Source organism: Leiobunum rupestre, chromosome 6, assembly GCF_980474605.1.
Source record: "Leiobunum rupestre chromosome 6, qqLeiRupe1.1.hap1, whole genome shotgun sequence".
Classification (NCBI taxonomy): Eukaryota; Metazoa; Arthropoda; class Arachnida; order Opiliones; family Sclerosomatidae; genus Leiobunum; species Leiobunum rupestre.
The window spans coordinates 28,428,592-28,440,315 of NC_143389.1; the positions used below are offsets into that span (position 1 = coordinate 28,428,592).

The following is an 11,724-nucleotide window of genomic DNA, read 5'->3' on the forward strand; positions in this document are numbered from 1 at the left end:
TAATTTTCCCCTCTTGTAAATAAAGTTTTGTATCAAATTGTAATCCTGCTTTCGTTCTTTACGCGTTGCTTCATTAACCGGGCCATCAGAGATAGACCTTTAGATTTTCAGTGCAATATATCGGATCGCATTTCACATTTTGGTGCCGAAACCCGGGAATTTAAGCAACCGCGAATTAGAGCATTCGGACAATATACGGAACTTTATTAACTACGATGGCGGACGCTTTAACAAGATTAAAAGAAAAGCGCAAGAGTACGAAGCAAGCCACTACAAAGGTGAAAGACAATTTAGATGCTGAGCTAAACAAAGCAAAACCCGACGTGGGTATAGTCGAAGGAAACTTGAAGGTGCTAGAGAGAAAAGAACCCGATCTCAAGCTGATTTTCGAGCAAATTGAGCTACAAATAACGGATGAAAAAGAACTCGAAAAATAAATATTATCCGCTCAAGATTATATGGACGAGATTACCGTAACGATGGTACGAGCCACGCGGTTCATAACTGAAGCAGACCAAGCGGCGAGGGCATATCAGCCTCCCGCTCAACTGACACATCGACCACCGACGGTAAAACTTCCAAAATTGCACATCAAGCATTACGATGGAAAATCCAGCGATTGGCAAAACTTTTGGAGCACTTTCGAAAATCAAATTCATAACAACTGCGATTACGAAAAAGTGGTAAAGTACCAGTACTTAGTTTCTCTTTTGGAAGGGGATGCCTCTAGGGCAATAGAAGGGCTGCCCGCAACCGAGGCAAACTACGATGAAGCCATCAAAATATTGAAGGAGGAGTTCGGTAACCCAGCTGTTTTAATTGGAAAGCACATGGACAATCTTCTAAAGCTCCCAGAAGTAAAAGAAGCTAGCGACATTACAGACCTACGAAAACTGCACGATTCATGCAGAATCCAGATAAGAAGTCTAAAATCATTAGGCCTTCTAAACGACACCTACGGTAGCCTTTTATGCCCTATTATAACGAAGTGCCTCCCAGCGGAGATCAACTTAGCTTTCAGCAGAGCGTATGCAGACTCCAATCACCTTAAAGTAGAAGATTTGTTAGCCTTCCTCCAAAAGGAAATCACCAGCCGAGAACGCGCTAAAATTATGGGGAAACCGGAATCGGTGCGAAAATTGAAGCCGTCGACGTTACCCGAAAAGTCAAGCTCGCGCGACCATCTTACCAGTCGCATTCAACGCCCGTCACCGAAACCCATATCCAGCGCAGGTGCTTTAACAACAGGATTTATGCCACGTCCCTGTTTATTTTGCGACGCCAGCGAGCATTTGACTTCTAGCTGCGACAAGCTGTCCCTAGAAGATAAAAAGAATGCACTCATATCAAAAAGACGCTGTTTTCTTTGCCTACGCGAAGGCCATCAAATAAGAGACTATAATCTCCGATCCATGAACTGCCGGAAGTGCGGTCATAGGCATCACCATTTGATCTGTGACAAACCACCAGATCCTGATCTAAAGAAGGCCAGCGATTCGGAGACAGCTGGTTTAAAAGTAGCGGCTAGCGCCGCCGGAGTTAGCGCCGGGTCAATCCTGCTACAGACGGCCGTGGCGAGAGCCCGTCAAATGGCAAATCTCGTCCAGTGCGCTGTCTATTAGACTCCGGAAGCCACGTGACCTTTGTCAAGGAAAGCATTTCGAAGATACTCTGACTCGAAGTGATCGGCGAAGTAACGCTAGACTTACATAGTTTCGGTGCACGCCACGCTGTAAGAAGCAATAGAAGAAAGGTACTCCTCAAAATGAAGAGTCGCCACGATCCTTATCAACACTTATGCATCGAAGCGTATGAAATCCCAGAAATCTGCGGATCAGTGTTCGCAGTTCCAAGCTCGGAAATCGCGCAACAATTTAGGGACAGAGGGCTAGTAATGGCAGACCAAGTAGGACTCGAAAACAAGAGACGTGACTCGTCCTCTATCGACGTTCTTATTGGAGCGGATTACATTGGCAAGGTTTTGGTATCAAGTGGCAAAATAGAACTCTTTGGACCAACGCTAATTGGAATGGAAACCATTTTCGGATGGACGGTGCAAGGTCCGACGACGGCCAGTTCTTCCACGGTAGTCGTAAACACAGTAGCAATCATGCGAGTCTCAGTAAACATCGATCAAGAAGAAGACCTATCCAACAGCCTCGAAAGGTTTTGGAAAATAGAGTCCTTCGGCGTAAAAGATCAAGATAATGATGTGAACACCGATCACCAGATCCTTGAAAACTTCGAAAAAACGACTGTTTATGAAAATCAGCGCTACACAACCGCGCTACCTTTTAACTCGAACGTTTCGGAGCTCGGCGATAACTATCAAATCGCATCTATTCGTTCGCAGAACCAATTCCAGAGACTTAAACGTAATAAAGCCCTCTTGCAGGAATGCAATGCAATCTTCAAAGAACAACTCGAATCTCAAGTCATCGAGAAGGTTCAACCGGCAGCTAAGTCAGCTGACTACGTATATCACATGCCGTTCAGTACAGTAGTGAGAGAAAATAGCGAAACCACGCGTACGCGTATCGTCTATGACGCATCTGCCCACGCCGTCGGAATTCCATCCCTAAATGAATGTCTCGAGGCTGGACCTAACTTAAACCCAGAATTGTATGACGTCCTCATTCGATTTCGCGAACATAAAGTGGCGTTCACGGGAGACATTGCCAAAGCCTTTCTCCAAATTCGAATTAGAGAAGAAGACAGAGATGTATTGCGTTTCCTATGGATAGATTTGGACAAGCCAGAAACCAGCTCCAGTTTAGAACTATACCGACTAACAAGCGTTCCTTTTGGGGTTAAGTGCTCTCCATTCCTATTGGCTGCAGTCATCCGATTGCACGCTAGAAAATTCCAGACGGCAAAACCAGACGCAAGCCGTATCCTAGCAGACTCAATGTACGTTGATGATATGGTCTCGGGAGCAAGCGATGCCGCCAAAGCATATCTGTTAATCAAAGATTGCATAGAAATCATGAGTTCCGCCGGTATGGAGCTGCGAAAATCCAATTCTCCAGAGTTACAACATTTCCTCTCTGAGAACAGTATGGAAACCGTTTATGGCCCAAACATAACCGCTTTTGCCGAAAACAAAGTGCTAGGGCTCGCATGGAACAGTACGGGCGATTTGTGGACGTTCAACATAAATCCACTATTACAGTTCATACAACAGAGACGAAACACCAAGAGATGGGTGCTCAAATCAGTCGCACGAATATTTGATCCTTTGAGGCTCCTTACACAATTCACTATTCGTGGAAAGATCTTGTTCCAGCAACTATGGAAAGAAAATGACCTCACTTGGGACAACGAATTATCCAAACACCTGGCGACAACTTTCAACGCTTGGTGCGCCGAGCTAAAAGATTTAGCGCAAATCAAGGTTGCTCGTTACTACTTCAGAGACAAGAGCGAAACTGATAACTCTTTAGAAATTCACTGTTTCACCGATGCAAGCCCGCGCGCCTACGCAGCCGTGGTATACTTCCGGTTTCAAACTGCAGACGGAAAGATAAAAACAATCTTCATCACCTCAAAGTCAAGAGTCGCGCCAGTCAAAACCCTAACCATTCCACGTCTGGAACTAATGGGAGCGTTGCTGGGTGCAGAGCTAGTCAATCACTTGACGAAAACATTAAGGACCAAAACAAGTCAAATCTTCATGTGGACTGATTCCAGAATAGCTTTGGGCTGGATACAAAGCCCAGCTGAGAAATGGAAAACCTTCATTCAGAACAGAGTGAGAGACATTCAAAATATATCTGACCAGGCAAGTTGGCATCACTGTAAAGGCGGAGAAAATCCCGCAGATCTTCCTACGCGTGGACAAAAGATTCTCGACTTGGCAATCAACAAGCTATGGTGGAAAGGTCCTTCATTCCTGAGAAACAAAAGAGATTCGGAACTTTAGCCGGAAGAGGTAGAAGACGCCGAATTAGTTAGCGTCGCAGACGAGTTACGCAAAGGTACGCTCCTAATAACAGTAGCAGCTCCGGAAGAACTCCTGCCGATTAAGATGTACAGTTCATTACGACGACTCTATCGAGTCACCGCTTGTGTTTTAAGGTTCATTCACAATACAAGAAACGCGAATAATAAGAGAACCGAGCCACTCAGCGCTGAAGAGATTCGCGAAGCCGAAGTCTATTGGGTGAAAACCGCCCAAACAGCAGCCTTTCCAGAAGAAATTCACCAACTGGGAAGCGGGGAAAGCATTCCAAAACAGTCTCCGATTCTAAAGCTTCATCCTAAATTGGATATCAACGGAATACTCTGTTTAGAAGGAAGGTTGCATAAAAGCGATCTTTCATACGAAGAGCGTCATCCATGGCTTTTATCACCAACCCATCATTTGGCCGAATTAATAGTACTCGCTGGCCACGAAAAAATTATGCACGGAGGAACTAATCAAACCCTCGTCGCTATACGCGAAAAATTCTGGTTAATTAAAGGTCGCTTAACTGTCACACTCATACTCAAACAGTGCGTCATATGCAAATACTTCCGAGCCAAGCCATCGGACGCGGTAATGGCACCGCTACCTGACTATCGCATCACTCCAGCGCCAGTGTTCAATACAACGGGCTTGGACTTCGCTGGTCCGCTCTATACGCGTGACGGGTCGAAGTGCTATATTGTCATATTTACATGTGCAGTGACACGCGCGGTGCATCTTGAGCTAGTCAGTGATCAGACCACCGATAATTTCCTTCTAGCCTTTAGGCGATTCGTGAGTCGTCGAGGAATGGTGCAGAAAATAGTATCAGACAACGCCAAAACTTTCAAGCGTGCCGACGTAGAATTACGCGAGCTCTGGAATCAAGCCAGGTCACCTAAAGTCGCGCAGTATTTAGCAAACGCCCAAATTTCATGGGTATTCATCGCGGACAGGGTGCCTTGGTGGGGCGGCTTTTATGAAAGACTTATCAAGTCCGTAAAGACCGCGTTCCGAAAAGTTCTAGGTCGAGCACGCCTTTCTTACGAAGAGCTTGAGACAACTCTTATTGAGGCAGAAGCAACAATTAACACTCGCCCTTTGACCTACGTGTCAGAAGACCCAGGTGAACCCTATCCATTGACGCCCGCTCATTTCTTAATAGGAGACCATTTAACCGGTATACTACCGCGAACGGCTACACAGAATAAAGTTCAGAACTCCACAAAAGGAGAACTCGAACGTCGGCGTAGATATCAACAAACGCTCACAGATGGGTTCTGGAGAAGATGGAAAAGTGATTATCTATTAATGCTACGCAGTGCTCATTTCAGAACCCCAAACATCCCTACCAAGCAATTAGAGCCTGAAGACGTCGTTCTAATTGAAGAACAGAAGATGCCGAGATTAGCTTGGAAGATAGGAGTCGTCGACCAAGTATTCTTCGGTCGGGACAAACAAGTGAGATCTTGTTTAATAAGACTCTCTAACGGTACCAAGCTGCGCCGCGCTATTCAACAATTGTACCTTTTGGAAATTTAATGTTCAACTTTAATTGGGCTTAGTGACAGTCCAATGGGGCGGAATCTGTTGAATCACAAAACCTCTTTTTTTTATATTTTCCATTTTTATTTGTCTGTATTTCGTATTTGGTGTTTGAACCCCTTTATATAAGTGCGTCACCTTGTACATTTTATTTTACAAGCTTAAAATACCTCTTTTGTAGCCACATTCTTTCGCGGGCCGGACAGTTCCTCCCTTTTTACCGTAGGAATAACTGTTGCCCCGGCTTTCAGTAAAGCTTTGTCCGGCACGGTTTTTTCCAAGAATGATATTTCAACACTTTTTGTAACGCGCCTTCGCGAGCTCCGTAAAAACGGCAGATTCACTTTTTCTGTTAAAACGGGTCGACGGCGCCCAAGAATCTCTCCCGCGATTTTAGAAATAGTCGCGGCGAACCAGTAATTTTGTAATGCCTTTTCTATTTTAATTTTCCAATCTTGTAAATAAAGTTTTGTATCAAATTGTAATCCTGCATTCGTTCTTTACGCGTTGCTTCATTAACCGGGCCATCAGAGATAGACCTTTAGATTTTCAGTGCAATATATCGGATCGCATTTCACACCCAGCTTAAGAAATATGCGATTATAAAAGTCAGAAACCCTTTTAATAATTGAATTGAATTGAAATTGAATTCACTAAAGAGCAGGTTAAGTCATTTAAGATCGTAAACAAAGTTCATACGCTGTCTGTAATTGTATAATGACAATCAAAGAATGACTAAAAGGCATATTTAGTTTATTTCGTCGATTAATTTAACCCTTATAGTGGAAATAGTTACTGAATTTATATTGCCCACATGAGTGACACCACCATACGCGTAACCGCGTTTTTCGTCCTAGCAGTGGTGCTGACTTACCAATGTTCAGCTCACCCATTGACTAATGTATAAAGTATTCAAGAAAACTGAAAAACGCATTAAAACAATTAAATACGGCCAAATAAATCGCATATCTGGGAACATTAATTTTTTTTAAAGGAAATGTTTTTTAAAACATGTTTCGCGTTAAGTTCGTTAAAAAAGCTAAAAACTTATTTTTCCAGTCCAATTTCAGGATTATAAAACCCGACGTAGCTTTTTAAATTAAAATGTACCATTACTAATGTGTGGTTTTATTGAGCTACATATTGCGACAAATAAATATTTTTTAAATTAGGTTTCTTCGTATATTTAAAAAAAATGAATAACTATATAAGAGGTAGTAAGTTGGCCTAATGTAGGTACAGCCGAATAATTTTGAATTTAAAGACCATATAACGGCAAAAATCTAACTATATTTTGACAATAAATGAATTTTTTAAATGGTAAAATTTTGGTCGGTTGCTGATAAAGGCCAATAACCTTCTTTCAGACCACTTCCCAACCAATTTTGTATCAACCTGTGCTTCTGAGGTACTTAAAAATTATAAATTAAACTTAACTTTAGAAAGAACACATTTCTACCATTGCAAAGTTCTTACATATTCGGATCAGCTTCTTTTCCCTAAGTGAATATCAGAAAACTAAACCCATATTGGTGTTTTGTAAAAACCCTCGATTTTTAATTTTAGTAACAATATAATACCAAATAAAACTATTTTAGAACTATAAATTTATCTGCTTCCGAACTATATGATAAAAACGTATTATTGAAATTTTAGAATTAATTATTGCAAAATGTCTGTCATCTCGATCCGAAATTTACTTTGAAACTTTCACAAATTACCAAATCTGGCTCCTCCAATGAATTTCCAACAATGGGTGGGCGGACGATGGCTACGGGGAGGCCTTCCTTATTTTGTTCCAGGTATGATTCGGCGATTCCTTTTGTCAGTGTGTAACTGTTTGGTCGACCTTCTGATAGCGTCTCAAAGAGATTATTGAAAGACGCTGTATCCAGTTTTCTGTGAAACAAATATAGAAATTTTCGTTTTAAAAACTGAAAATAAACAAGTTCTTTAATGTACCTATTTTTCGGAAAACATTTTTTTGAGATGGGACAAAAGACGTATTGGCCTTATATGAATTTTGAGACACTGAATATTTAGGTAGGAAATTAAAAATGGTTTTAAATAGTTTCTCCTATATCAAACCTTTCAATGGAAAGGTATTCCAAGTGAGGTACCGTTGAATCGCACGTCATATTTTGAGGATATTTATTTCGTTTAAATCGGCGAAACGAGTTCGATAATCGAGAGATCCTCGCTATAATGTGGTCTTGTAAGAAAATAAGATCGTTGTAAAATTCGTCTTTGTTATTATCAACAATTTCGATAATTAACGGCTCAATTACATTTTGCAACATGTTCAAGTAAGCTAGACCATTTAGGTTAAAAATAATAATAATAATATTAATAATCAACTAAACTAATACCCAAGGAACCACACAGGACTAAGTCAACTAGTGACTTGTGAAGCCAATTACTGGTGGCCGGGTTTTATTCGGATGTTGCGTATGAGTTTTTCGGAAAATGTGTGGATTTTCATTATCCCAGTAACGACAATTACTTGCTTTTAAAAAAGAATAGATTCTTTTGAGATGATCATCCAGATACTCGCAATATTCGGTTCGATGGTCTAGATCTTTTTCGTTTAACTCTTGAACCGTTTAATTTTGTACGGATGGAATTTATTTGATTTCAGTGTTCTGTGAACAGAAGTTTTCTGAATATTGTACTTTGACGCAATTTCGCTGCAGGACTGTTGTGGGGTTTCTACAGCTCACACGGAGCTCACCTAAATTTGCTTAGAAGTTACTTCCTTCCTAATTACTTCCTCCAGTTGGTTGTTCTGGATGGAGGTCAAAAATTGCATCTCAACTTCACTGCAAATCTTTGGGACGGCTAAAGAACACCGGAAAACATCTGTGGAACACATACACCGGTGACAGATGTACTACTGGTGTTCGCTATACTTTATTTAATGTTTCCTTAACGTAGCTCAGGGGTTATTTACAAAAATTCAAGTGTCTTACAGATGGTCAAAGTGTAATATAGAGGTTTCTAGAACGTCCAATGAACATCGAACGTCTGAGAAGCATTACTTCAGCTTTTATATAAATGATATAGGTTGGATAGAAAAAAAATCTTATTAAAAAGCTGAAATATATTATTTTTATTTAACACCATCACTTAAAAACAACCTTGCCCAAGTCTGATAAGCTGCGTTGGTTAATTTTTCGATTCAATAATTGTAATTCTGGGAAAAAAATTGCATCTAATTAAGTAATCGCATTGAAAGAAGCTTCAGTGTTTTCATAGTGAAATGTAAGGGAAGTTGGCTTTAAACATAGTGGAAAATTATCTTTGTTATTCTATGTTCACCCGTTGAGAATGGTAGCAGGTGAAAAAAAATAATTAGCCAACCTAATACTGTAATATATGCAAATTTTTCACTAAGAATCTCAATTATTAAACCCAAAAATATTTAGCAATTTTATTATTACCCTACAAAGCTAGTCAGACTTAGGGAACTTAGGGAAGCTTGTTTTAAGATATGGTTAAAATTAATTTGAAAAAAATGCTTGAGCTTTTAAATGATACAGGGTGGATACCAAAATTTCAAAATAAAATTTAATAAAAGCTTGCTAAATGAAATTTTTTCACTTCCTAACATATTCAATGGGTGAACACAGACTTAAAAAGGCAACTTCCCTTAATTTTCACCCTGAAAACACTGAAGTTTCCTTCAATCCAATAACTTTAACATATGCAAATTTTTCACTCGAATCATCACATTAACTGAACCAAGAAATATTTATCTGTTATTAGTACTCTTACACAGCTATTCAGACTTGCACAAAGTTTTTAAAGTGATGGTTAAATTAGAATTAAAAAAATTTATATTTCAGGTTTTATGTAAATGATATAGGGTGGATACAAAAAAATCTTATTTAAAAGCTGAAGTAATCTTTTTAAATTGAACACCATCACTTAAAAACAACCTTGCCCAAGTCTGAATACCTGTGTTGGGTAATTGTAAGGTGCCCCAGTAGCCAAATTCAGTTGGGCCGACGTCACCACGCGACGTCGTATGACTCGCATCAAATGTCCGCCTGGCGCGAAGTCGACATTCGACGCCAAAATGAACTTTATTAAGGTTAATTTGCCAACTAATCACCCACTGAAATTCGACTTAGGTCCGCACGGCGTGACGCTGTACCGATTTCCACCCGACTAAAGTACAACGGTGAATACGACTCCCACCCACCTGATCCCCCACTTATATTCAACTGCTACCCAACCGCCAGACCAATAGTTACCCACCCTTTACCAACTAATATAAATAATTGAGATAGGCCTATGAATAACGTAGAAACAAATTTCCATCAAAAATATAAACTTTATTTACCAAATTCTTAGTAACAAAAAAAATTATTACATAAAATAAACTACAATATAATTTTAAAATTTGTATTATCTTAAATCACAATTTTAAAACAAATGATAATGAAAGTTATATTTCTCAAATACCACAAAGCACTGAAATAAATTAAGCCAGTTTGACTTGACAAATTAAAAAAAAAAAAATTTTTAACTTAAATCCACTGAGGATGATTGTTACTACACGTCATCAGAGTCGCTTCTTAAAATGTTCTTTCGCTGCTTACCGCATCCATTTCTATCTTTCTTATACTTGAATCAAAGAATAATTGATTTTTCCACGTCAAAAAGACTAATATCGCCTATACAGCATCTGTAAATTATGTAAGTAATAATCAGTTACAAGAATCTAAAAAATGCATTTATTTAATACCTAAAACACGGTTATTTAGGCGTAGACTTTTGAATGCAATTTTGCAATGCAGTTTTTGAGTATTCGTCTAATGTTCTCAACAAACTTTTTCCCACCAATCTTTTGAAGAACAAAGACCTACATAATGAATAACAGATAACCAAAAATTACAAAGACATTCAAATTCCCAATTAATTTGCATTACTTACTAAATTTTTGCGATTTCGTTCATCCTCTAAAAAAATTTCCAGCTTATCGAACTCAGACTTAGTTCGCAGTGGAAATTTTAGATATCCTGGCACAGATTTAAAGTTGGCCGTTTTCGCATCCTTCTCCATTTGACGTTCAGTTAAATAATCCATTTTTTGCTTCAATTCTGATAATATATGTGGTACAGATTTTTCAAAAATCACATTTTCTATAATGGTTTCAATATCAGTTGAAATTTAACCAACAACTTAATTCTAGATTCTGTCTTCATACCATACATGAGCAAACAGGAGTGCCAAATTGAAATTAACGTTATTCCCTCCGGTGGTTTGCCCATATATCCTTCATACTTTTCGCAGTCATTTCTGTAGATATCGTATCTTGGCTTGAAAAACTGTGCTTGTGGTTGGAAACTTGGCTGTTCAACTGTTTTTTTAATTTCATGGTCATGTTCATCATTCTCTAGATAACAATATTGTACAATTAATCACTTAATATTAAAATACTTAAACATTGCAACTAACCACTAGCTGACATTTATTTGAATTCATCTTTAATAATGAGTTGTAACAATCAAATTTATACGCTTACAAAGACCATTGACTACACGGCCACGCTTTGTGCGAAACTCAAAATAATACTAAACCAAAGAGTATACAAACACACTACATAAGCATGACTGGACTGATATATGCGCTGCATGATTGCCAGACATTAAAACCAGCGTAATATTTCCAAATACGCCGACTATGAAATCGCCAACTTCATTACCGCTATACACCCAACTGGGAAACTCTAGAGAGCCAACAGTTAAATCTCGCCAACTGTTTTACCGCTAAGGAGCCCACGGGAAAATATCGCCAACTGTATTACCGCTAAGGAGCCCTTTGGAAATTCTCACCAACTGTATCGTCGTTACAGAGCCAACGGTAAAATAGCACCAACTCTATCACCGCTGTAGAGCCAACTGTAAATTTTTCCAACCATAAAACTTTTACTAAGCCGACTTTGCTCGAGAAACAAATGTAGTCGGCCTCTAGTCGTTTTCAATCTACAACGTGAAACCAACGGTTTCAACACTAAACCAACTTCTTTCCAACTCTCTGTGCTACTGGGGTGGTTACGTATTTTTTCTCTTCAATAATTGTGATTCTGGAAAATAAAGCTGCATATAATAAAGTTATTGCAGTGAAGGAAGTTTCAATGTTTTTATAGTGAAATGTAAGGGAAGTTGCCTTTAAATATAGTTAAAAAATTATCTGTTAATACTGTAATATATTGTAGGTTAAAATAA

General features: G+C 39.2%; 3 protein-coding genes across 3 annotated transcripts; all 3 read left to right on the forward strand.

Annotated features, from left to right (window-relative positions):
* Positions 1-479: 479 nt before the first annotated feature.
* LOC149940579 (uncharacterized) lies at positions 480-1,622 on the forward strand. The gene has a single exon (XM_090179325.1). The coding sequence runs from the start codon at positions 480-482 to the stop codon at positions 1,620-1,622; it is 1,143 nt and encodes a 380-aa protein (XP_090035451.1).
* Positions 1,623-1,765: 143 nt separating this feature from the next.
* On the forward strand, positions 1,766-3,922 carry LOC149940580 (uncharacterized). Its single transcript, XM_090179326.1, has one exon. It carries the CDS (start codon positions 1,766-1,768, stop codon positions 3,920-3,922), a length of 2,157 nt encoding a protein of 718 aa, XP_090035452.1.
* A 105-nt stretch (positions 3,923-4,027) lies between these two features.
* On the forward strand, positions 4,028-5,488 carry LOC149940581 (uncharacterized). The gene has a single exon (XM_090179328.1). The coding sequence runs from the start codon at positions 4,028-4,030 to the stop codon at positions 5,486-5,488; it is 1,461 nt and encodes a 486-aa protein (XP_090035454.1).
* The last annotated feature ends 6,236 nt before the right edge of the window (positions 5,489-11,724 follow it).

Excerpts from the sequence above, each read along its gene's own strand:
- LOC149940581 (XM_090179328.1), top strand. The coding sequence starts at position 4,028 with ATGTACAGTTCATTACGACGACTCTATCGAGTCACCGCTTGTGTTTTA.
- LOC149940580 (XM_090179326.1), top strand. The coding sequence starts at position 1,766 with ATGAAGAGTCGCCACGATCCTTATCAACACTTATGCATCGAAGCGTAT.
- LOC149940579 (XM_090179325.1), top strand. The coding sequence starts at position 480 with ATGGTACGAGCCACGCGGTTCATAACTGAAGCAGACCAAGCGGCGAGG.